This window comes from Fundulus heteroclitus, chromosome 4 (genome assembly GCF_011125445.2).
Source record: "Fundulus heteroclitus isolate FHET01 chromosome 4, MU-UCD_Fhet_4.1, whole genome shotgun sequence".
Classification (NCBI taxonomy): domain Eukaryota; kingdom Metazoa; phylum Chordata; class Actinopteri; order Cyprinodontiformes; family Fundulidae; genus Fundulus; species Fundulus heteroclitus.
Genome location: NC_046364.1, coordinates 6,116,361 through 6,143,675, shown reverse-complemented (window position 1 = coordinate 6,143,675; position 27,315 = coordinate 6,116,361). Strand labels below are relative to the sequence as shown.

Here is a 27,315-nt window from a genome sequence, read left to right as displayed (position 1 = left end):
TAAAATAATCGTACAATTTTAGACACCCAGTATTGCTTCAGATCTCTGAGCATTTTGGGGGTTTTCAACATTTTTTGAGGACTTTGTCTAATGTATTGATTCATTTAAGTTCAACACCTGTGTTTTTTCACAGCGACGTCTCTTAAACTAAACGGATAAGGTTGTGTGACACATAAATTAACAAAAACGTTTATTTTAAATGTATTCTTAGGGAATCAATTATTGGAGGAGATAAGAACAAGCCAACCAGCAGGTATAGATCATCAATGGGATGAAGGATGATTAATATATATATATATATATATATTAGGGCTGGGCAACGATTAAAATATTTAATCGCGATTAATCGCCCTGATTAATCGCGATTAATCGCGATTAATCGCATTGTATTTACAAACTCCAAGAATGAATTCAAAAGTAGTGTAAAGAGCACTTTTATTTTAATGTTCTGCTGCCATATGAACAAAAGTGTTGTAACATTTGTAGCACTTATTTTATACTGGATATTTTCAACCCATCTATTGAATTTAGTGCACTAGTTGATCTTTTCTTCATAAGAGAACAGCAAGCACTGCAGCCAAAATATGGCCTTTTTTGACCTGCTGTATATTAGCCAGTCCCTAAGCTTGATGTATCATGAAACTGTTGACCTTTTGGGTTTTGTGGTTTTTATTTTATTATTACAATTAAATAATAATAATAATAATAATAATAATAATAATAATAATGTTCAGTGTTTTTTCGCTAATCCACCTCTTATATATTTCAATCCTTATGTAATTTTGTCTGTGTTGTGTGCACCTGCCTGTTGCTTTAATCCTATAAATTTCCCCGTCGTGGGATAAAAAAAGGATTAGCTAATGTTATCTTATCTTAAATAACACTTTTTAATATATGTACTGGGTTCTTTCAAGGTCTTAATTACATGTTATGTGTGGGCTCCAGTAACATCCATCCATCCATCCATCCATCCACTGATCTACCTGGATGTTCCCTGGAGGACTGAAACGCCTCAGTCAGTGACGTCTGTGGGTCTGTCGGGGCAATGACAGAAGTTTTGTCTCCTCTCTCCGTTTCTGGGGCTCGACGTTTTCATGTTTTTTCACGTGCTTAGATAAATTTGTTGTGTTTCCACGGAAATGAACCGGCTTTTTACAAAACATACAGCTTGATTTCATTTACCGTATTAAAATAAAGCCAAACGGTGCTACTTCCCCTGTTCGTGTTTTTCCGCTGCTGCTGTCTCTCTCAGCTGTTTGTGTATTAAGTTTGTGTGAGAGCTGAGCGGGCGGGCCAGGCTGAGCCTGCGTGCTGATTGGCTGGCGCCGCTGAGCCATGTACGAGAGGGGAGGGGGAGCGGGAGAGTGCTGCTGCAGTCAGCGCGCTGCAGTCAGCGCGCGTGCTGACTGACACTGACTGAAAGCATGTGAGCAACATGCGTTAATGCGCGATAAAATAAATATCGCCGTTAATAGTCTAATGAATTAACGCGAAATTAACGCGTTAACTTGCCCAGCCCTAATATATATATATATATATATATATATATATATATATATATATATATATATATATATATATATATATATGTACTGTATATATTAAAATAACCAGAGTTATCACAATTTAAAAGATGGGTTATGGCACCAATAAGTTGAGCTGCTAGCTGGAAACTGAGCTTGAAGTTGATAACTGACTGCTGACAGTGATCCATCTTCCAGTTCCAAAGTACGAATAACTTTCAAAATACTGTTTATTTGCTGTGGATAACTTTAAGGATCACCTTCTGTCCACTGTTGGTCCAGTTTCAAACTGCAGAACATGCGGCCTTGGTTGTGTGCCAGATTCAAAGTGAAACCGAGAAAAGAAAGATCTTCCTAGTATTTGCCGTTTCTTTAAAACGTCAGAATAATCTCCAGGCTCTTACCTGTACATGAAAGGTGCGACAGTAGCTGTGTTTGGGTGGCTGTGTAGTTGTTGAGTCTGAGGTAGCTGCACGCTGACAGTGTTGCTGGCTGTGCTCTGCGTAGTGCCTAAACCCGCCACAGGGGCGGCGCTGGGCTTTCCTTCTGTGGAGGCCAGGCTGGAGGTAGAGCTGGAGTGTCTGCTGTCTCTGTCCCTCTCCAGGGGTCCACGGTGCATGACGAGCCCACCTCCCCCTAGCCGCATGCTCCGAGGCCTCTCCCCCGTCTCCTTCACTGAGGAAGCTTTGCCCCCGGCTCCCGGGGCTTTGCCTCCTGGCTTTGGTATTCCGCTATGTGCTGGGGTGGAACTTTCTTTTTTGGCTACTTTCCCCCCCTTGGGAATGAAACTAGCTATTTTGGAGGTCTTCTTGTTGGAGCCCTCGAGATCTGCAGTGACGGCTGCCACTTCCTCCTTGGGCTCCTCCCCCCGCAGCTCCGTTCGATCGGGGAGGCGTTTTCCCAATTCCTTCCCCTTCTCCTTGCCTTTCTCTTTGTCCTTCTCCAGGCCTTTCACAGAACCCTTCTTGGCAGTCAAAGCTCTGCTGAAGGTGCGTTGGGCAATGCCCCTTAGAGCGATCTTGGGGCTGCTGGCGGTCGTTGAGACCGTGGCGGGCGCTGCCGTCCCAATGCTGGTTCCATTGACTCCGGGTCGGAGGTTGCCATCTTCTTCCTCTAGAGGGTCCGTGTTTGAGCCGGTTTCCGATCTCTCCACGTGTGTCGCTCCGGCCGGCCTGGCTGGGGCGGCGCTGTCCGGCTGGGGCCCTGCCGCGTTGGCAGAAGAAGCCTTAGATCCTCCTTTGCTGTTAAAGAGCTTGAGCTTCTCAAGCATCGACTTCTGAGCGACAGCTTTGGGAGGAGCCTCAGCTGCTGCAACAGCCTTGGAGGATGCGTCCTTCTCTTGCTTGTTGGACTGCATTGCAGATGCCGGGTTGCTAGTGGGCGACAAGGCCTGGGAGGCGTGCTTGGTGCCCGCTGACTTGCTCCTCCAGGGCTTGCTGCTGCCGTTGGGCTGGGGGATGGCAGTCGAAGGGGAGGATGAGGACGAGGGAGGAACCAGGTGGGAGGTAGCAGATGGGGCGCTGGTGGAGGAGCCGACGGTCACTGCAGGTGATGGGGCATGCTCAGGCATCACAGAAGGCTGTGAGGTCGTGCCCTCCAAGGAATCTGCAACGAAGAATAGACATTTTATCAAAAATGTGAAGCAGCTTAATGATTAGCAAGAAAATGAAAAAAAAAAGATATGTATAGGCTCTTTGGAGCCCCCACAAAGTGACCTTATAAGGTCCTGAGGGACAAAGTCGCCATCAGGTTGTTTCAGGCGAGCCACCTAAACTGTTAAGAAACCCTCAGCAATAACAATAAGGGAGTCCATCACAAACTGTTTATAAGAGCAGTGAGGAGCAGGCTCAAGTGCTTTTAAAGCCTTGCCAAGTAAGTCACATCAAGAAGCAGTCCTACTGCACTTATAAGGCTTGGACTTATACGGGCTGCTTTTGGTCAGAGTCCCTCAGCTCGACAAAGAAACACCGACTGGTTACATGAACTCCGACTTGTTTAAAAAAACAAAAATGAACTATACAGAGACAGAACGAGACGATAATTCAACAGGGAGAACAACCCAGAAATCACTTCTTGCAACACCTCATCCAGCATGCATGAAGAAACTGTGTGTAAAATCTACACCATGTGACTCAATGAGCAAACTCACCAGGAACCGGAGGAGGGAAAACAAACCCTCCCGGTGAAAGTTGCAGTCTGCCTAAAAATAAGAGTATCCTGAGGTCTTCTGAAGTTGTGAGTGTGCATGCAGATAGATCACTGCTCCCAGCAGCACAGCTCCAACCAGTATCATTTGAATATTCAAACCCAAACGGCCAGAGAGAGAGAGAGAGAGAGAGAGAGGGCCTGTGCAAGGAGGACTGGGTGGAATATATCGTTACACCTTAGCTGCAACGGACCACCCCACCTCCCCTTTTACTTTGCATGAGCAAACAGACACAGACAGGATACTAAGTCTTTCATGCAGCTATTTTCTCTTTTTAGTTTACATGATCTTGTATTTGTTCTGTTATCTGCACACAGCTGGAAACAAGCTATACTTTGTGTAAACTGTTTATAGGGTTTAAATAAAGTTTACAGACCCCCGTTTAAAAAGTCAGGTTTTTTTTTTGGTGATGTAAAAGCGGACACCATGGTAAATCATTTTGGCACCTAAAAATGTTATGTCCATCCTGTACATGTTGACTATTACCTCCTAACTTGGCAGTATGCTGCATGTACTGTATGTCTTGGACTCTTTGATGATTTTATCCATTATCCGTGTACTTTTATCTAAAGAAAGGTACCCCCATAGTCTGGTGCTGCCAATTCCACGTTGTGGGCATTGGTAACTTTTGGTATTGTGGACCAAAATTGAAAGTTTTGGTTTCATCTGACCAACAATTTAACCTTTTGTCAAATTCTAGAGGTTAAGACTTAAAGACATATCTTTCCACCCAAAAATACATCCATTCAGAGCCTCCGGTTCTGGTTTCTGGTTAATTGTTGCTTAATTTAATTACTGGTTGATTACATGGAGATCCTCGTCTGATGGGTTTTTTTTTTCAGTTTTTTTCTGTTTTCCGCATTTTTCTATGCATGGTAATGTTGTGTTTTCAGCCTTTGTGGTTGTGCTGCTTCGCTGAGCCTCTAAAACAGCATTTGTCCCCCTCTAGAAGAACATTTCTTTGAATGAAATTGAAAACCAGTACGTTTCTTCAGCTGTCAAAATGTCACTGATGACCCAAACCTTTTTCAATACCTGATGACTATTTTTACATCGCCATGACATTTTTGTAGCCTTCTCCTGACTGATACCTTTGGACAAAGAGGTCTCCTGAATCCTAAAGTAACATATTGGTCAACTGTAGCTAAAGCTAAATAATTTAAAAGAGTAAATGCGAACTAAACTGTATTAGGATGACAGGACTTTATTGCATCTTTTATATAAAAAAAGACTTCATAATTGCATGTACTGCTGTTTAAGTTTTATTATTTCTTTTTCTTTTTGTAAACATAATCCATAATGCACAGAATGTTTTAAGTCCTGCAAATTTGTCTGTTTCAGGAACTTTTTTTTTCTTCAAAATAGGATAATGCTACCCAAGCACAGCGAGAAATGGTAAATGGTGTCTTAAATTCTAAAATCAAAATTATGAATTTATGAATTACATTTTATTTAAAACAAAGCATCTTATAACATAAAACGTTTTTAACTGTATTCATGTTTTAGTCACACCACAACAATTATTGGGCATTTATGTATAGTGTTAAGGAGCCACACTTCTTGTATACCCAATTTCACCAAGATCTGCACTTTATTCATGTCTCCAGTCCTTTCATGTCCTAATTGGAAATCGGCACTCACAAAGCAGCCTTTCCTTTCTCCTCCTCTTCAGCATTTAGTGTGAGCAGCATGAAACAAAGCAGCCATTAGGAAGTAATTAGAGCCCAATTAGATGCGCTAGTAGTTAGCTATTAACAAAGTGGGTCAGGTTTCTAATAGCTGGCTTCCTATTGGCGGTAGCTGTGTAAGATGGGAACCATATCGAGCGGAGCGGGAGAATAAGGGGGCATGCAGTTCAGGTTTGGGGTGAATGAAGCTTTAATGTGGGCCAGCAGGAGGGTCTGTGCTTTCACAGAACTGGGTCAGTTTGGATTTTGGGTCAGAAAGGAACAGAGAAAGAGACGTAGGGCATGGAAAGGCTTTGACTTGTAGCCAGCGGGTTGCTGACAAGCAACAGCAAAATGATTAACTTGGATTCTGTTCAGATCTTCTCTTCTGTTCAGCAAGTGAAATAATGAGGCAGCCACTGGTGCTGCTACTTAACTCTTTCCTCGTATCGTGTGTTTTCTCATTAAGTCAAAGTTTTCTGATGCCTAATCTGAACCTTTTGTCTCAGTATTACTTAGTGAGGATGGATCAATTCTAACATACTGACTGAAAGATGTGAACATGGGGGGGATTGTCTGGTGCTCTTCAGATCCTGGCAAACCAGGCTTAATAATCATAAGTCCAGAAGTTTCTTCAACAAGAAGCCTCCCTTAAATGAGAAATCCAAACATGACTGTTAGCTGGAGCCAAAGGTTATTCAGTCCATCCTTATGTCTTACTATTTTTGGCTTTAAATTAAAATCTTGCTGACTTTTTTTTGAGTGATGCTTCATTTAACTATTATTAGTTTAGTCTTTGTTCTTTAATTTCCCTGTAAAGCACTTTCAAATGACCTTTTTGGATGAACGGTGCCGGACAAACAAACAAAAAAGAACTTGCTTACCTTATGCTATAGGCTAGAAGAACAAATGGGTCATGCCAACAACTATAACATTAACAACTTTTTTGATATGCTTTCTGTCTTCAATTACCTGCAAAAAAAAAAAAGCAGCACGGAAGGAAGCAGTCTTCCTCCAAAATAAACAAATCATTTCTGAGCTGGTCAAGAGAACGGGCCACTGACACAACGACCCAGTGCAGCCTTAGGCCAAATCCTTAAATTACGCCGGTCACATTTGTTGTTTTGCTGGTCGAGCCGGCTGATTTAGGAAACATGCTGAAAGAATTTGACTGTTTCACTTAACTGCTTAATTGCTGCAGTCATTAGAGATTAAAATGAAAAGCAGACCACCCCTTCCCTACCTCCTCTACGCCTGAACATCCTCTGAGTCCAGTCTAGTTGCCTTTTCCTCTCAGAGCATCGTGATCATATAAAAGCCTCTCAAGGAACCGCACAGAACCGATTCTACAGCTTTTCACGGCTCGTCACACTCACGTGTCTTTGAATATGTATGTATCCAAGCCTGTCTGAAACCGAGCCGCGATTTCACAGTCTGAGTCTGAGTCTTAGTCAACGCTCAGACTGTCCATGCATACATGTCTGAACAAGCCTGTCAGGCTAAACAGAAATGGTTGTTACTATATACATCCGTGGGGGCTGAAAGTAAAGACAAACGCAGTTTGCAGAGCTGTGCCGGATAGAAAACCAGCTCTAAATGCAATAAAGGCAGCAGGATATGCCTGAATTGATTCAGATCAAAACCCTGCCAGCCCCTCTCAGCTAGTCACAAGATGTCAAGGTCTCTGAAAACGAGGCGACACACACGCACGCATACAGGGGCATGTGTTGTGCAAGTTTTAGACGTTAATGTGCACGCTTGTTCAATCAGAAGATCGTACTGTGAGCAGGACCTTGGAGAAGTCCACAGCACGCAGAGGAGGTAACTAAACCACCTGTTCCAGGTGCGTTGATCCATGGATGCATCTAAAAGCTGCAGAAAACTGGAGCTTATGTTAAATACAAAACAGTTGTCTTGGCAGCCATTTACCGTTGACTTGACGTGTCGACCTGTGATGGAAGAGCACCCTGCGTGGTGAGCCATATCATTCATAATAAAAATCATCAATGCATACAGTGTACGAGGACTAAAACGTGTCCCGTTGACCCACAGGGAGGCTTAATGGGCTTCACAGAGGAGCAGTGTTACTTTAATTTATTGACGCTTCATTTTGAGCAAGCAGGTGTTTGCTTACTTATCACGGCCTGATTTCAGAAGGCATCCCCTCTCACTCCTCACTCATTGTGCTCCAAAAAGTGAGAGGGACAGGGAGCTTTTGTGATTTTTTTCTCTCTCTTTTTTTACTTTTTAAAGGTTCTCCACATGAATAAACTCAAACAGTGACGGCGTAGCTCATCGGAAAGCTATTCATTCATTCATCCAAACGCCACACAGAAACGCGCACAAACACACAACCACAGGTGCTCCCCCCCCCCCCCACCCGCTCTCTCTGCTCAGTGTAGATTAGTGAACACCCAGATTCTGTCAGCTCGTATTAACACAGAGCAGAAAAAGACATTCAGAAGTGGCCCTGTGCTGTGGCCCTGCCAGATAACACGACTTTATTCTGGTGTCAAAACCACGGACACAGAACAGCTCTGGCCTCACAGCACACGCAGAACAAGTCTCTGAACATCAGGACCTGCAGAAGCAATGGTTTACACATGCATGTAAAATCAAAAGCTAGGAACTACCGCTGCAAAAAGCAATAAAAAAGGCACAATTAGAGACACCAAAGCACTAAACGCAACTACAGCTGACTAAATCTTGAACTATGTTGACTATAAATCACATAAATATGTCAAACGGACTATTTCTGTCTCTACCAGGAGGCGGTTTATAAGTTGAAGCTGACAAACCTTGCTGGTGGTGCAGACATCAAGCAGGAAAGTAAAGTAAAAAAAGGAGATGGACAGCACAGGAGGGAGAGACCCACACTGTGACCAGGCATCCAGGGAGAGAGGCCGGGGGGGGGCAGGAGGAGGCGTGTGGCCAAAGACATGATGGGGAGGAGTTTGGGAACAGGGTTCTGTGGTCATTTTAATACACACAGAGCCTTGCTAAAGTTTTTATCCCTCTTTGTTGCCATGTTACAACAAAAAACTTTTGGTTTTCATTGAGAGTTTATGCGTCAAGTCAGCATAACGTAGCATGCAGCTGTCAAGTGGAAGGAGGATACACAGTTGTTGTTTTGCAAATAAAATCTAAAAATCAAGCTTCCTGTTTGTATTTAATTTTACGTTGCCTTAAATAAAACCCAATGCATCAGGCAAACCAAAAAAAAAAAAGAAAAAAAAAGAAAAACACACCATGCCACGGGTCAGGGTTAAAGTTTGCACTCCCCTGGAGTGTATGGAAGAGGAAAGTCATGTTGAAAGAAAGTATTAAGAAATCCTTGCAGTTTGTCTCAAACCATGTTGATTTGAGACACTGCAAATGTGACGAGTGTTTGGTCAAACGAGAGAAAACTGCAACTTTTTTAGCATGATGCAAAATGCGACGAGCAGCAAAAAAACTATTGCTGTACAAGTGATTTCACAGCATCAAAAAAAAACTTCTACAAAGAACCTCTTCACTGTCAGAGCTCTAACCTGATTTCTGGTGCTATTCACGCTGCAAACAGTGTTGACTATACACACTCTGGAGAGTTATGAAATAAAATCTTCCCTTCTCTGAGTCTCTGGGACATTCCCTTATGTATTTTTACTGCACTACTCTTGTTACGCCAAGCCTGAACTGCAAACATTTTGCAGGTAATTGGGATCAGCTGCTTCATTCATGCTTCGCCCATCAGCTGACGGCTAACATCCCAGCACCTCCTTCGTACAAGTGTTTACAAGGAGCCGACGCTATTTACTGCTACTTCAGCGCACAGAAGCTCCCTGTGTTCATTATTAATGTAAAGTCTTTCAGCAAAATGCCATCACTATATTATTAATGAACAAAACAGTCTGTCCTGTTGGATCTAACGTACAAAAGACTTCAAATGAACAAATTAAGTAACTGAAGAAAAAAATGTTACAACCACATCAAAAACAAAGCACAGATTAATGCAGTTACAGCAAATTAAGGGTTTATTCTGATCCGACTATAACCAAGCACAAATGCACGTGACCTCTCAGTGAGCTGCAGTAAAAGCCCCCCCCCCCCCTCCCCCCCTTATCTTCAGCAGAGGCGCTCATCAAAATAACTGGCAACAGTGAAGCTCGCAGTGTTAATCTGGCTCTGTTTACCACAATGACAACCGTCTCTTTCTCTCTCTGGGCGGTCGAGATTCTCGGCGTAAATGGAGGGTAATGAGTTTAGACTTTGGGCACTAACAGAGTCTATATAAAGGTTGGGTCCACTGACTGGTCACAAAGGCTGCTTCAAGCACCATTTAAACCAAACCAACCGCCAAATACCAGAAACAGATTGGAAGAAAATTAAGACTCTAATGCAAACACACAGCAGAGACAAGGCAGATTCTCCAATGTCAAATTTATAGCTTTGTTTAAATCGTCCTTCCCTGTGTTGAAAGAAATCAGGGGAGCTGCAGGGATTGTAGAAGTGTATTGACTTATTTTGTGCACGCGTTTTAAGAGGGCCCTCTGTTAACTGCACTTACTCTAGATGTGGGTGGCTTTCCTTTTCCTGGCTTAATAATTTGACTGAATGAGTGCTGCAAGGAAAAACTAAGCAAATAAAATAAACAGTTGTAGAGCGAATGAGAGATCCTGATGCTAATACCGCCACTCACGGCTAGACATAAACTGAACTTGCTGTGTTCCACCTCAGGAATCCTTTCTGAGAACCAGAGCAGTTTTAGCTCTGTTCTTTGATCCTCTCCATTTCCACGGCATCGCCCAGCGTAAAAACAGATTACTCAGGAAGACGTTCATCCCAATGAAGCGCCCCAATGGAGATTTTCTTTTTTTAAACTTTCTATTTTAACATTAACTGTAATAGATTATTGGGTTGATAATAGAAATATATGTAAGACTTGTATAGTGAAAATGGTTCGAGAGAAGCATTGATTTTAGATTTCTTGCAAAAGCAAACTAAAATCAATGTGTCTACATCATATCCATGCAAACTGGGCAAGATGGCCGACTCAACATCTGCACACAGGATTCATATAAACATTAGAGGCAGTCAAAATGCAACACAACAAAGAGGCCGGAGGTTCAGGGTAATAGCATCACATAAATGTTATAAAGATGAGGTTCAGGGTAAGATAAGTGAAACGTGACTAAAACGTAGGCAACAGCTGGGCAACTCAAAGACTTTATAATTAATTAAATGTCTGTTTTTCACCATGAAACACAGACTATTAGTTAACCAAAGTTATTGTGGGTTTAGTTAAAGCAAAATACGAAGCTCTAAATACATACAAAACTTATATATTTAATATATTTAAGCTGAAACTTCAGCATGTGAGGCCATGGCAGAACGTGTGGCGTTCCCTGGGAAGTGTCTCCGGCCTACCTTTGTTCAGATGCAAGCTTGCTTTGGTCTTGTCACTGCAGCCCTGGCTGCGCCTGTTCCCAGCGGCGCCGACCGAGCCTCTGAGAGGGATGTCACTGCCAGCAGTGGACACCCTTGTTGACGGGCCAGGAAGTCTGATGAACAGAGGAGGAGGTCAGGAAAAAAAGACAAAAAAAACTGTGGAAGGAGGGGGAGTAAATAGGCCAGACATTTGAGCTTTCACAAGGGAGCTTAAAAGTGTAAAGGTTAGGTTGAAATAACACAAAAGGGACTTTTTTTTTTTTTTTTTGCAGTGAATTTTGTTCCATTATTGTTGGAAGCAAATAACACGTTTTCACATGGAAGAAAACAAGAACTGAGGTTTATAGTTTTTATCTTTTTTAATTCCCAGAGAAATATAGAAATACAGAAAGAGTGATAGTAAATTTGTGTCCCTTTAATGTGAAACAGATGTGTCTGACATAATATGACTCATAAAGACACCTATGAATAAGTATGGAGTGAATTTTATTCCAGTATTGTTACAAGCAAAGAACATTTTTGTACAATAAAATTTTAAATCGTGAAGAGAGAAACTTTACCATTTTCTCTGATTTTAGTTTTCATAAAAATAAATTACACATTTTCTTTCAAATGTTATTTTTTAAATTTTTATATTTTTAAATTATATTTTACAGATTTTATTTTTTTCAATTTCTCTTTTTCAGATTGAGTTTTACGAATTGCAAATTGCATTTTTACAGATCATGTTCTCTTCACTTCTGGGGGCGGGCTTTCCTCTGGAGCGAGGAGCAAAGACACATTTCTATTGGTCCGCAGGGACGTAAGCAACATTTTTATTGGCCAATGTGCGTCAAGCGCGAGATGTAAAGAGAATGTTATCCGTAAAACGTAATTTGTAAAGAATGCAATTGGTAAAACTAGATCTAAAAAAGACACATTTGAAAAAATCGAATTTGTCGGTAAAAAATTTTTTTAAATAAGATCTGAGAAAATAAAATCTGAAACCAAAAATTTGATATAAAATAAAATCCGCGATGACAACAAAGTTACTCTGAAAACCTTTTTTTTAATTAAGTTTTTCAAACTTTTTTTTTTTAGATTTCCATTTACAAAACTTATCCTTTGCTTGCAATAATGGAACAAAAATCACTCCATAAATAAGGAAATGTGTAGCATATACAATAATAATTTGTTTTCTGATCAGCTGGTTGCATTAGACGCTTTCTTTTGTTTTTCAGTTCAGCTACAAGCTGCAACTTTGACTAATATCCAGGAACCACACAGGCAGCCAAGCCCTTGAGTTGTATCTTTTAGGCTTTCTGCACACAAGGACTACAAATCTGAGCATCCATAATGTCTGGACTGTAAACCCAGCTCTTGGTTATTTTCTGGCTTAGCTTTGCACATTTACGCTAATCTAATGGAGACTGGAACGTGTGGCAGCGACAAAGCCTTCTGCCAGCTTCAGATTTCATGCACTGCTCCTTTACTTCCTCACATGGATTAGAAAAAAAATACTTTATCACAAACAGGCTTTAGGCTTGGAGACAGTTATGACAGAACGATTCCAGGTTGTAAGTCTTTGGAGAGGTCTGTAAGTCAGGCTATAATCTAACCACGCCGTCGCTCACAGGTTGGTAATAAAAAGCTGATAGTCTAGTTTCAACATCCTCATCATCATTCGGAGAGGAGAATGGCGATAAGAAGATTAGAGTTCTCTCACTCAGCTCACGTGTCGATTTTAATAACTCATTTCCAGCAGCCTGTTCACTTTGACTGGCTGTGATTCAGCCAGGAGTAAAAGGTTTAACCTCATTATGCAGAAAGAGCAACTCTGAGATCATTTAGCTTCCAGATATGGCAGGACCGGTCAGTCTATTAAAGAGTGTGCAGTTTGTGGTTCCAACAACCGGCAGACAAACAAACAGAACAACGTTTTTGTGTTTCAACATACTAAAACAACGACTTAATACTTTCAGTGCATCAACATGTGGATGTGATGAAAAAACAAGCAGTTTTTATATCATAAGCTGAACGCGGCCTCCTTGGCCACAACTCATTCCACCTAGCCTAGCCTGCAACTTTTTTAAAATATTAACACATTTCCCACGATCTAATGCAGGAATCAGATGTGGCCTGACTCTCAGCTTAACGTTGAAAGCTCAAAGGCGTCATGTCTGCTTAGCTGAGAAAGTAATTTAACCGTCAGAGACCAGAGACACACCAGCCATGGATCATTTTTATCTTCGCCAATTGCCTGTCGTCTCTGAAGCTGTTTGGAAAGCACGGCATACGGCACATTTTTCAACAGCTGACATACTATGATCAGGCATAACATTATGACTTCATTATGTTTTTTTACCACCTGTAAAAAACTAAAGCAGCCCTGATCCGCTGTGGCATGGGCTCCAGTAGAGTCCTGAAGGTGTGCCGCGGTGTCTGACACCAGGTACCCGCAGATGCTTCAAATCCTGCAAGCTGTGAGGTGGTACCTCGCTTCATCAGACCAGTTTGTTCGGCACATTGGACTGACACATGAGGCTTTTGGCGGCCACGTCAGCACCTTCAACTTCTTTAATGTGCTCCTCAAACCATGTGACAGATGGCTCTACATTGTATGCAACAACGCTAAGGTAGAGGGGAAAGTTTTAAAGTAACATCTACATGGATGACAGAACCCAGTGTTTTCCAGCAGATGAGTCATTATTAAACCTTGATTTAAGCCGATAAAAGACCCACTGAAATCAAGACCTCTTTCACGACGGTGACCTAGCCAAGAAAGACAGCAGCACGCGTCACATTGGACAAGACGGATAACTCTAACAAAGTAACCTTTAAAACTAAGTAAAGTGCAGATCGTTGTCCACATGGCCTCCACCTCATCTCATAACATATCCTGGTGGCATGTGTTAAGTACACACCTGCAATCATCCAGATGAAGTAAAAAAAAAACTTGGTTCATCAGACAAGGCCTCCTTCTTCTACTGCTCTGCGGTCCAGTTTGCATGCTCGGACAGGGGCCAGCATGGGCCCCTTGAATGGTCAGGGATTCTGGGCCCAAATTTAAAGACTGCAATCCACCACGTCTTCTGCCAAACTTCATTTGTCCCGACTGCCCAGGAACCTGTCCCCATTTCCCCACTGTTCCTTCCTCGGACCACTTTACGATAGATACTGATCACTGTAGAGTGAAAACAGTCCCCAAGAGAGGCGGAGATGCTCTGAAACTGCTGGCTAGGCCTCACTTTACTTCACTTCACATGTCATAATGTTCAGTAGTCATAATGTTATGCCTGATAAGTGGAACTGATCTATATAATCTCCTTTGCTCAAATAAAAGCAAAAGAAACATGGTTATGGTAATTTTCTTACAAATCTTTACTCCTTAATATATTATTAAGTTCACAAATTTAAAGATTTGTCTTCCAATTTACCATTTATGTAAAGTGATTCATGAGGTAAGTGACAACAAAAAAATGTGTTTAATCAAGAAAAAATAAAATAATCTCTTTCTGACCAAAACATACTGGCTATATTACCTGAAGCCTCGCTAATGAAAGCATTGCCTTACAATAGGTGATAAATTACACCACACTGGTGCGTCTGATTAAGGCAAAGTTTTTTTTTACTATTAAATATATTTTTAAATATTAAAAAAAAAAATCAAATAAACATATACTTAAAAAAACTGATTTCTAAATAACCAGATGTTTGTTTTCTAGAATAATGGCTTCTCAACTTTTCACAGTGTAGTTTCAAAGGTTTACCAGATGGTGGCGGCATTGCATCACATTGTGACGCGTCTACAGGAGGCAGGTGCTGCAAATTCAAATGTGGGGCGGGCTGCATGCAGAACCACATCTTACATTCAGTTTTGCAGGGGTGTTGTTACGTTAGGATAAAACGCATGCTGAAAAACTGACAGAGAGTCAACAGAACCAAACAAAAGCAGGTTTCTGCCACGCTTCACTTCAAACGCACACTTCCTGCTACACATTCAGTGTTAATTATTAATGTCACGTCATATGGGGGGTGTTCCTGTCAAGAAAACCAACCCACACACACACACTTACTTACTTAAGGGTTATCTAAAGGTCTTTTACAGCCCATTTAGCAGGCCGGCCAAATGAGGCAGACAAGGACCGTCTGAAAGTGGAGCCAGGAGGCTTTGGTTCTGAGCACCATCACTCATGCATTATTGATTGTGCTTGTAGTAGAGATTGCCCTTAATCACAGACAACGACGCGACGGCAGCCTCATTACAGCTCAAACGAAAAGTTATCTCTGATTAGGGGCAATTTCTAGCTGTCTAACTCCAGGAGACGGGTCAGCGTAGGAGGTGTGGCGGAGGAAAGAAACCGAGGGGAAAGAAATCTGAAGGGCAGGTGAAGCTGACCTAGAGCTCTTTTTCTGACCAATGGAAAACTTGAGAAGTTTACTCTGACAAGCATCCCTGGAGGAGAAAAAGAAAGAGAACAGGAGATATGGAAGAGGACAGGGAGAGAAGTCAGGTTTAGACATTTGAATGAAATGGAACGTGACCAAGAAGACAGAAATGTCTGAAATGTTGAATTTTAGCCGCTGAAACATGAAGAAAGTGAAGCAAAGAAATTCATCCTCTGCCTCATGGCCGGTCGGCGTGGACCGGGCCGCCCGAGGCTCACCTGGACTGCATCTCGGCCTGTGCTGCTTTCTGCGCTGTGAGGGCGGGAGTCCCATGCGGAGAGTGGCTGAGCTGGGCCGGAGCGCTGCTCTGCTGGCTCAGGGAAGAGTGCGTGTTCTGGTTCTGTCCCGTCGGCGGGACGCTGGGCTGGGAGTTCTGCCGCTGAGCCTGCTGCTGCTGCTGTTTGTAGCGGGACAAGCTGAAGAAGAGGCCGAGGATGGCTTTCAGATTCCCATTCCGGATCTCTGAGGGTCAGACGGAAAACAGCAAAACGTGGTTCCATCAAGCCTTTATCTGGGGAAGTGTGGGATAAGCAAGAACCTTTCAGAATCCCGCATTGGTCCAGCTTACCTTCTGCAGACAGACCCTGGATGTTGACTCCTTTGGCTGCCAGGAAACTCAGACAAGCATCTATGTTCTCAATCTGGACACACAAAAGAGACGAGAGTTAGAGCGACGGTGACTCCATAATTATACGCTGATTTACAAATGTCATGTGAGAAACCAGGCTGTTTATTAACCGGTCTTTGCCTGTAAATATTTGTTTCCAATCAGTAAACAGCCATATCCACATTATCCACATATCCCTCCATCCACGCATCCATCCGAGCAGACGGTGTCACCGAGGTAAAGGCTCCGGTAGGGAAACCAACACATTTCTTTCCACAAATACGTTCTCAATCTCTTCCTGGAGTAACCTGATGTGTTCCCAGGCTAGAATGAATGGAGGTGTCCAGCAGGCATCCTAGTCAGATACCCACATCACTCCAGTTGACTCCTTTTAATGTGGAAGAGAACAGACTCTATTCCAAAAACCACGGCAGTTTATGGAGCGCCTCAGGCAGATCTGGCAACCGCATCCAAGGTCGTCTTGCTTGTCTTAGTCATGATAAATAACCTGATTATCAAAGGTGAGGGGTGAAATGTAGATGGTCTTTTACCTCAGCTTCTTCAAAAAGCAACGCCTGCATCGCTGCAGTTAAAAGCCCGGTCCCTCTGTGAGCTTCACCTGCTACTGCAGGAGGATTCATGAACTCTTCAGAAAGTCTCTTACACCCAGCCTAGAGGGAGCAGCCAGAACCTTTTTCTGGTTGAGAGCCAAAAGCAGAGAGCTTCCTAACCAAGCCATCATGTGCTCTATTAATTCATCCTTTAGACATGAATGCCACGAGCGTGATTAGAAAAAAGGACCAGACAGACCTGGTGAAGCCCAACTTTCTGCAGGTAAAGTTTGTGCTTGGTTATACATGGACCAGACAGTCCATAAACATACAAATAGGTTGCATTAAGATGGATATAAAATCACCAAAGTCTCGATATGGACTAATTAGACACAATTAGTTAACTACTGTGGCATTAGATAATAAAAAGATGGTAAAAGAGTAAATCTGGAATGGTAGGAGATCCCTTTGTGCACCGATTGTTTCAGTTCTGTTTTACACAGAGCATCAAGACTCATTTTTGAGGTAATATGAAAAACAAGATCCCAATCAAACATAGCTTCGTCAGCAGGGCTAAAGTGAAACGCACCATCAATGGCGGCCCAGTTGCTATGACAGCATCCCTGGCAACCTGAGCAGACTGCTGAGCTGTCATTGGACTGCAGCAGGAGGTGATAGGCAGGCAGGCTGGCTTTGTTAAGGGATCGCCCGACCCATTATGCCCAGAATCTGGTGACTGTGGCACGTGATGATAAAGTAAACCACATAAAACCAGTCGTTAAATGGGAATGACCAAAGGTTGAAGGCGATGAGCAAACACAAAGGCTGAAGCACAAAAGATATCAATATGGGACAAACCCTCCTCTGTGATGTCACAAGCCGACTGTACCAACTCTGATTACATGATACTCTCACATGAGCTACACTTTACAGAACTGGCTAAACAAACAGAAAGTTTATAATCACTCAAATCATTTACACAGAAAAGAGAAGCCGCGATGTGGGCCAGGAATCCCCAAAGTGATTTAAAAAGCTATAAACTATGGCCTTTATTAGCTCCGCCGGGTGTGAGCAAAAAGCAGTGGGGTACCGCTCATCCAGCAATTAATGGCATGATTACACCTAATATGCAGCGACTAAATATAGCCTGACCTACAGTTCCCGCCATGGTTTTCCTGTTGGAAAGCGTCCAGCTGTGAGGTGAGAAGCTGAAGTGAAAGAGGATTTTCCACTTTTCACCATGTGAACGTGTAAATAAAGGTTATTCTAGGAGAGTACACAAATAAATCAATAAACCAAACGAATGCTTATTCCCATGATATCGCAGTTCTTTCTTGTACAGTCCAACATTTTTATGTAAGTAATACTCCTGTAATAGTTTTCTGGTAAAACATTGATTTATAAACTTTCTGAATGTGCCGTTTACCACTGCATTTCATCAGAGTTTCATCTTCAAACTAAACTGTTTAAATCAATCAACCATTTAGTCGTGAAGCCTTTTCAAAATCCACACACAGGGAGATAAAATCAAACCTAAAACATCAATCTAAAGCACGGTAGATAGAATCAGAAGTGCCGTTGTAGGTACCAGATCGATTCGGGGGCTCTGCGTTTCCAGATGTCATTATATGGCAACTCCACTCAAACAAACTACATTACGCCCACGGTCTCCATTTGTCACAAATCAATTTTATTTTGTTAATTTACGGTTATTTTACAGTAAAATATATTACTTTCTCGTTCTTTCTGATCACATGTTTTTTATTATTCCAGATGAAATTGTGACAATATTCTTCCAAAAATTTAGCCAACTGTCAAATATTTGTTGATTTTTTTGTAAAATGGCTTGAATATTTGTTCTGTCATTTTCAGTGTGGTCCTCATTAATCATTATACCTAAATATTTTACCTAATTTTTATCAATTAAATTAGGTTGATTATTTTGAATTGCTAAGATTTCGTATTTTTTTATGTTCATCTTTAAGCCTGAAGCTTTTGATAAAAAAGAAACCGCTAAATTAACTAAATAAAATTGATTCGTTACAAATGCAGACCGCGGGCTCGATGTAGTTTGTTTGAGTGGCGTTGCCATAATGTGACGTCATTGGGAGGCGCTGGGACCATGGAGAATTTATTCGTAAAATTGTCCGTTTACAAACCGCAATCCCGCTCTCGAATAAAACCTACACCCCGCTGTAATTACTTTAGTAAGTTGTCCAGACCAATCACAATGTTTTGTGTAATTGTGCAAATGTTAAACCAATCATGTATAGTGACGTCATCAGAAGGCGCTGGGCCCCTCGAGTCGATCTGGTACCTACACCGTCACTGTTTTGAGGAATAAAGGTTTGCTTGAATAAAAGTTTATAATAGTTTTTAATTAAAACTAAAAAGTTGAAAAAGGCCAAATTTAGTGATAGATCAAAGATCTAGTAGAAGCAGATTCCAGAGTCTAGGTGCGGCCACAGAAGAAGCTTGGTCACCCAAACGTCTGAACTTTGTCTGTGGAAAAAGGCCTAAATGTTGCCTGAATCAAACAGCTAAATAATCCTCTGCATTAACGCAGAAAGAAACAAACATTTTCCATAACTGGACCCAACCAGCCAGATCACAACCTATGCAACCGACTCAACCATAAATGGGTTAATTAGCTCCAGATTTTAAAGCCAAAAAGAGTAAAAACAATTACGTCAATCACAACAAATACTAAATGTGTCTCAATAAACGTGACGCCAGCTCTTGTTAAATGAAAACGTTAAAGCAGTAACATGCCACGCTGGGCTGCGAACAGGTCAACTGAATCCCCGTCACTGATTGAGTAGAAACTGCACCCCCCCGCTGACGTTTCTGTGACCTCTGACCTGAGGAACAGCTGTCTGTAGGCTGGGCATATGCTGTCCTTCTAGGTGACGCAGCGCAGCATAGAACAGCAAGAACGTAGACTGCAGCCTTCTCTGAATACCACATGCTCCCTAAAAATAACTTTCTTTGAACCCCCCCCCCCCACACACCCCCCCACCACCCTATAATCCAGTCTTTCTTTAATACCTAGAATCTGAAGACTCACTTTGGGGTCTGAACCAACCTCACACTGCCCCTTAACTCTATATTATAGTTGCCTAAACAGCAGCCGCTTTCAGAAAACAAGCCTCGGTGAGAGTCCATCATAAATGCCAGGCGTGTCCCGCTGAGATGCACCCCCACCACACCTCTCAGGGGGGTAGGAACCTCTCGCTATTTAAAACCTGCAAGAAGGCAGAGCTGCCACAGGATCATCATTCAGGGATTCAGATCTGCTCCAAAACTACCAAAATCTAATTCATGATGCTCAGACTCCAGATTCCACATCTAAGTGCATTTGTTGAAGCTGCTTTTTCCTGGTTTTTCAGCACTTACCACATGAGAAGTTAACCAGTCATGTCCAAGTATCTATGTGTCATAGCTCCTTCTTATGAACACAGATGACTAAAGCATTACTTAAAGGATTACTAATTCACAATAAGGTCATAACAACATTATGAAAACTTTCCCTAACCACAAAAAAAAACATCCTTAATGATCTATAAAATTGTTCTTTGGCGACATTATACTAAAAATGTTGCAAGATAAAAAGACACAAAAGTCCAAACTCTGGCTCTAAAGTCTACAAAAGAGCAGTGAAATACCTCTAAAAAGAGAAGTTTCCCCCGCCAACAAATCCCTGCAGGTAAACATGGCAGCTCCTCCTGCACCTGCCTCGGCGTCAGACGTGTGTCTGAGGCGAGACCGCCCGGTCCCGGCTTCTGTCACCGCCCGCTCCGGTTCCTGGGAGCCGCACGGGGCCGGCCGGCCGACCGACAGCCCTCTGAGCAAACACTTCCCACCACCATCACAGGGCTGCTATTGTGTGTGTGTGTGTGTGTGTGTGTGTGTGTGTGTGTGTGTGTGTGTGTGTGTGTGTGTATCTGAGCAGCGGAGAGATAGAGGGAGGGAAAGCAGGAAGAGGTAGGGAGTGTCACTCTTAGCAAGAGCTGCATGTGTCTAAAGGAAGATTTGAGACTAATAGACATTTTTTCACGACTTAAAATTTCACATTTTTACAATTTGGCAACTGAGTCACATCAAACTTTTGTTTCTGTCGATCTACAATTTCCCACGCTTAGTATTCAAAAGTGATTTATGACAGATTTGTAACATTTCTAAGGTTGTTTATAATTCCCTTGTCTCCTAACATTATTAACCCAGGAGACATGAGGTGAATATTACACCTAAGATCAAGATCTGACAACTGCTCCCTGAAACTAAAAGGTATTCAGAGAGTTAAGAAAATCAATCAAACACACGACTGAACTAAAAGTAAACCAGACTTTGCTCGGTCAACTGTAAAGATTAATAATTGCTTTTGTTGTTCATTTACAGCCCGCCTCCAATGCATGGCAGTCAGTTTGGTTTCACTGCTGATCAAAAATAACCCATTATGAAAACTAAAATATGATTACTGCAGAGGAGCTGCCTGACAACCACTCATCTTATTATGGATGCATATTTTTTTAAGACTTAACATCACTGCCCCACCCTTCAGTGATTAAAGCTTTTATTCTTTCTCTTTTAAGCTTTTTGGTCCTAGAGAATCTCTGCAACAATTGTGAAAGCTTCCTAAACCATTTCCTGTTTCCCCCATATCTGCCAAGCAGAAAGGAAGGTAATCTGAAATGTGTGGAGTCCCCTAATCAGTTAACAGAGCACCTACTTTATGTAATTTAATCTGAATCAAACAACGAAGTGTAAGATCTCAAGGATTTGTTGAATCTATGAATCAGCATCATCACAGAGACCAAGGAGCACCGCAGACGGGTCAGACATGAAGCTCTGGAGGAAATTAAACAAGGTGAGCTTTGAGCATCTCATGGAGCGCTTTTTGAACTACTGCCTAATAAAGAAAAGAGACTGGCACAACAACAAACCTATCAAAACATGCTTGTCTTCCAAAACTGATCATTGAGAGCTTTAAGGAAGCCAAGACGCTCCTGGTAACTCTGCAGGAGCTGCAGAAATCCACAGCTAAGGTGAACGATTTGGTTGACAGGAATCCTACTTGCTGTGCATTTAACAAATCTAGCTTAAAGTTTAAGGAAAAACAGCAAGAAGAAAGCCATGGTGACCAGAAAGCCATCAGAAGTTGGCCGTTTGCCATCAGTTCAAAGCAAAGGTGTAAAAAGGCATGGCATTCAGACGTGAACAGCGCTGAACCTTTTGGCTAACGTACAAACCTGAATCTATCTAACTGAATCTAAATGAATGACCCAATTAGAGTCTGGATCTAAATCCAGACAAATATCTGGGGTAAGACTTCCACATTTTATATGTACAGACACTCGGATGGATTCCAACAGACGAATGGGCGAACATTTGGAGCTCGAGGTATGCAAAGGTGATCGAGACGTCCACATGTGGCTGTTAGGTTTTGTAAAGGAAAGTCTAAAAGTCATGCATCATTTTCTAAAAGTTTAGAAAGTGAGAGACACACTTCTAAAGGTTCAGGAGGTATGAATAGTTTGCAAGGTGAGTGCGCAGCCAAATGTGGGAACAACGATGGGAACAAAGCCAGGGGCAGATCTCAAGCTGAGGATTTTCACCTTTCACTTTACCTTGTGAGGAGATAATACTGTTTCCTACAAGTTATAATTTATTAGCAGCTGTTATTATGTTTAGGTTTTTATTGAAAAGTTCTCTCTTCCTTTAAGGACATGCCTGAGAACACGTCTTGATTTTTAAAGGCCACATTTTTCTCAGATTCCTGCAGGGGAATTCTGTCTGCACTGTTGCGTCTGCTATGACTTGATCAACTGTTAGTGCAGCAGATGACTGACTTTAAAAAAAAAAAAAAAACAAGAACACTGAGTGCATCTGCAGCCAGTGGCAATGCGCCTCTTCACTGTATGCCGCTGAAAGGCAATTTTATTTTTGCTATGCTGCAACAATCCACAGCGCATCAGGATATTTAGTTTGGTAGTTTTAGTGTGACCTCAACTTACTAAAGGCAGAGAACACAAACATGTAAATGCTCATCTTTGTAAAATTAGGAGAGAAGACGTAGATAGCCAGGAAGAAAAGTATCTATCCATCCCTGCATCTGCTGCAGCCCAAAGAAAACCAGACCACAGGCCAAACATGTCAAGTTTTGGCTGCGGTTTCTGTGTTCAGCCTGTTATTTTATGCACTGCTGCAGGTGCTTCGTTTTTTTTTTTCTGCTCAGAGATCAAAAACAGGAAGCAAACTATTCAGTCTTCATTTTGTTGCTTTGCAGCAGAAACTAAAGTTGCTCTCCTCTTATCAGTCCAACATGTGATCACCTCAGCTCTGACCTGGTGACTGAGCCGGGGATTTTTCTACCCAAGGTTCCCACACCATCCCCATCCCAACACTCAGCGTTTTAACAGTCTTTTGCCCTTTTTCATACCCATGCTGACAGTTTTGTGAATTTACATTAAATTATCCAAAAATCAGAACTTTTCCTGACAAATCTACAGACCACCAGGTCACAATGAAAACATTATTCACTGTGGAGGATGTTATTGAGTAAGTTAGACATTTTCAATATGAGTTTCGCTGTTCTTAATAAGCGTTTTAAAGGGGAATACATTGTGCAACATTTCAGTATGCCAGAAGTATTCATTAACAGCCTTTTTTTACCTACAGAAATTAGATACAGCACATTTACAATGTTAACTATTGAAAAATATACAGTTTTATAAACAATTATAAATGAGATTAACATATTCAAATTAGACAAAGTCCATAAAATCCATAACAAAGTTTAGTTTGGGTGGGATTATCCCCTTGTAATGTGATTTATTGTTTAAATTGACTGAAAAAAATTCTGAATAGCAGTAGATAGTAATATTTTCCTCTCTTCTTTTCAGACCTGCGATAATTCCTGGATAAGAGAACCCAGAGAAAGTAAAAGCATCTCAGCTGACGTCTTCTACGTATCCTCTGAATGTTGCAAAGCACAAAGGTCATTACATCTGGTGTTGAAAAACTCAAAAAGACTGACTGACTGCTTTGTTTCTGGCTTTTATTTCTAATACTGACTTTTTTTATCTCCTGGAATATCTACACTCCCTGTTTTTGAAAAGTTGTATGTTTTTTTTTTTTTAGTTTATTCAGTTCAAATCCTTGACAATGTTAAGTGTCTTTTATCAATTAACATGTTTGACAAATTCAACTGTAGCAATTGAAAAAAACTCATCAACATTTCATCCATATTTTTTTTTTTTTCAAAGTCTGCAATTTTGACCTTCTTAAATAATGCTAAGTTTCAGATCCCTGCAATGGTTTTAATTTTCTTTCATATTTTTTTTATATAATGCACAAGTTATTTAAAACTTTACACTTTATTGAAAACATTTTAAATAAGGTTATTACAAGTTAACACAGGCTTATCTGTGTATATTACTCTATCCTACGATAAACATTTCCCCTTTGTGCAAAGAAACTATTCTACTTCCTAAAATATGAACTCAAAGAAATGTTTAAGGATTGTTTTAGATCCTTAATAAAGCAAATGACTTCATGTTGTAACAGACAGAATTTGTAGTACATTTAGTCAACTCGAGCAAGACTAAAACTGAAATGGCAATAGATCACTAAAATGTTACAAAGAGAAGTTCATCTGTCCGTCGTCTTTACGCGCTAATCTGGGAATGGAACCAGTCCCCAGCGGTCATTGGGCGAGAGGCGAGGAACACCCTGGACAGGTCGCTGGTCCATCACAGGGTGTCCAGCAAAGTTCAGTTCATCCATTTGAGTTTTCAACCTCTGCCGTTTGGAAATGCCGGCAGCCTCAGTATCTCTGTTTTAGGTTGACTGAAGTCCCCTGTGATCCTAATATAAATAATTATTGATCGCTCAGTCCAGGAAGGCTGGGGAAAGATATGCATTATAGTTATTAAGGATAAACTGGAGCAGACCAAAACTGGTAACGCCAAGTCGTATCTTTGCAAAAACTGGAGGCAGGAGATCGACTAGAAAGTTTGGATTGGTGCATCTTTACCTGAGTCACAGCCAGCTATTGCACCTGCAAAACTATATGAGCATGCACAAGGGTGCAGGATCTCAAAACCTACATAGTTTCAATGTGAGCCTGAAGGTGACATAAGGCTCAACGTTCTTTCTAAACCAAAGACAACATTATTGCTAATAGAAAATTAACAAGAGACTGGAAACAAAAGTGTTTCAGCACAAAAGTTCCCACTTATCCAAGCATGAGAAACACTTTTTCCATGTTTTTCAAGGCAGCACAACATATCAAATGATTTTCTCTCCAACATGTCAGCCAGCCTAAGAATACCTAAATCACACTCGCTTTTGCCGAGCTCAAAAATCTGGCGAACAACAACACTCACCTGTCACACAAAAAGTAAATCCATCAAAGTGTTGCCGAGCAGTCTACTGGGTAAAGCCTGTGAGTCGATTTTATATCTAACTGCATTTCAGTGTGAAACCTGTGATTTATTATTTTTTTTTACAGGAAAGCATTACCGTCAGTTGAGATTTTTAAACAAGTACATACAGGCAGGAAGGGCCATTAAATACCTGGTCCTGCTGGTTTTTACACAGTTAGCTGTCAGTCTCCCGTTTCAGCTCACACTGTTCTGACAGCGGCAGGAGAAAAGAAGGCCAGATGGAACCAGCCAACTAAACATGTCATTAGCGCTTAAAGCAACCCAACAAGCTCCCCTGGTCCTAAGCGCTTTCCTCTTTACGTCCCACTGCAAGAAAAGTCTGGAGCGCTTTAAAGACTGCAGCCACTGCATTGATACTTGGACAGGATTGCCCGTGTTTCAATGCTTGTGTGCCTCCCTGTGTGGTTTTCACAGCTCAGCGTGAAATGCACACCATTACTCTGGGCGAAAGCAACACGCGACAAACTCAAACTAGGTGGTAGAGCAATGACCGGCCGACGGGGGTCCGTTTAACGAGGATGTGACGGCTGTAAAAGCAGCCACTCATTCCGGACTGTACAGGCAGCACCGACGGCCGGGACTGCAGGGGGCTACGGTTTCTACGCTTTTTTCCCCAGGTTTATTCACTTACAGGCCCGGGTTAAGTTAAGTGGTGGTAATTGGCAGCGGCTTTGGAAGCTTTGGGAGTTTAAAGCAATGAAATAAAGCGGAGTTTCTCCAGCCCAGCTGTCAAATAAACTCCATGGTCCTCAGAGTGTTTGTTTTTGACAGCACTACGACACACAAAGCAGCCATTTACATAATGACTGCGGTTGCACCTGCCCTCGACTGCTTCGAGTTCACTTCAAAGCTGATGAAAACACAGAGATTATACGCACAGATCCAATAATACCCACATAAGCTCGGAAAGGGAGCGCATAAAAGCAAATTCAAAGCACATCTTGATAGTCACCATAAATTAAACAATTCATGCACAGTCTAGGAATGTCCAAGACGCAGTCATAGAGGAAATGCTTTTTTTAACTTTCTTTTGATGATTTTCCGTAAACGGGGGCTATATTTGTAATTCTAAGTGAAAAAAAAACATAGCTAAGCACAAAAATTATAATTTGACAAGGAGCAAACACAAGGCTAGCATGCACCGTTGCATGAGACCCATAAAAAGGTGGCACTGGGGAACTTTCTGTTGCTCTACATTCGTATAAAATGGTTAAAAGCCATGAGTTAAAGCCACCTTTAATATTCTTTATTTAGGACCAAAATAAATAAATACATACTGGGACTTAAATAACGCTGTTTCAAAAGAGAACTAATACTTCTAGTAAAGGCAGCTTATGGCCAACATGACTCTCTGCTCATGGTGCCATCTGAATGAGGGTGCTTTAAAAAAAATAAATCTGTGCACCAAGTTACATTTCCATAACTTTATTTAATGGTCATACAAGTACATTGCATTTAGCGTTTACCATTTTAATGTTTGCCGCACCCAGTGGCTCGGACCCCATGTGGAGGCTAAGTGCAAGATAAGCTTGTGAACCGCTTTAAGCTTTGCTCATCTAAGAAATCAGGAGAAACCACAATCTAGGACCATTTTCTTTGGATGTGCACATATGAGATAATGTGTTGCTTTGGGGACTTAGTAGTACTAAGATTTAACTTACAGTTCACCTGTACTAAGTTAGTACAGGTGAACTGTAAGTTAAATCCAACTTCACCGAAAGCTTCAAATTCCAGCAAAATGTTGAGAGAAGGCCATCAAAAGGTAAGATGATGAAATCCTATTATGTCCTGTGCTTTTAGCTTCAAGAGCCAGGTTGCTGCTGTTTTATTATTAGACTTTTTGTATTACACGGGAGTAACTGCAATTACTGGGTCAAAAGGAGAAGCCACAAATTAAAATAACGTAATTTTTTTCTAAATAAATATTGTACCTAAAACAGCAGTAAATGGAAATAGCTGACAAATAATTATAGGCAGTTATTTTCTTCTGCTCTATTGGCTTAGATACACATTATTCTGAGCCAATTATCCAACACAATAGTCAGGAGGAGGTGAGTTGATCAACGGCTGCTTTTAGAAAAGAAAATCCTCTGAACAGCTGATTAAAGGCCAAATTAACTGGCCAGTATAATCTAGTCTATTAATGTGAATCAGCAGTGAAGTGTTAAAAATGCCACAAAAACTCAATTGCTTAGTGGTAATGGGAAGTTTTAATGAAAACAAGCAAATTCTGAGTTTAAAAACAACTGGCAAACTAATTTGTTTCATATTTTTTAGTCATTTGGAAATTGATGAGTTTTTTTACTTCCTTGAAAATAAAAAAGGATAAAAATTTGAATTGAAACTGCAGCACGCTGCAGGTTTTTAGTAAATTCGCTGATGAAAAGTGATTTTTCTTGAGTTGTTTAATTAACTAAGTAACTAATTAATAAAACCCAAGTAAAAAGTGTTTGAAAATA

At 41.4% G+C, this 27,315-nt stretch overlaps 1 protein-coding gene across 14 annotated transcripts in view; it reads right to left on the bottom strand.

Annotated features, from left to right (window-relative positions):
• The window catches only part of nav2a (neuron navigator 2a), a 252,802-nt gene that overhangs the window by 60,165 nt on the left and 165,322 nt on the right, over positions 1-27,315 (bottom strand). For 10 of the 14 annotated variants that reach the window (XM_036135966.1, XM_021320593.2, XM_036135961.1 and 7 more), the window contains 5 exons: positions 15,820-15,892; positions 15,470-15,713; positions 15,202-15,258; positions 10,803-10,936; positions 1,928-3,128 (listed from right to left, as the gene is read on the bottom strand). In XM_036135966.1, coding sequence (XP_035991859.1) covers positions 1,928-3,128; positions 10,803-10,936; positions 15,202-15,258; positions 15,470-15,713; positions 15,820-15,892 — 1,709 coding nt within the window. Of the gene's footprint in view, positions 1-1,927; positions 3,129-8,194; positions 8,269-10,802; positions 10,937-15,201; positions 15,259-15,469; positions 15,714-15,819; positions 15,893-20,074; positions 20,195-27,315 lie in introns of those variants that run through there. The other 4 variants (XM_036135962.1, XM_021320595.2, XM_036135968.1 and 1 more) reach the window with 3 other exon arrangements.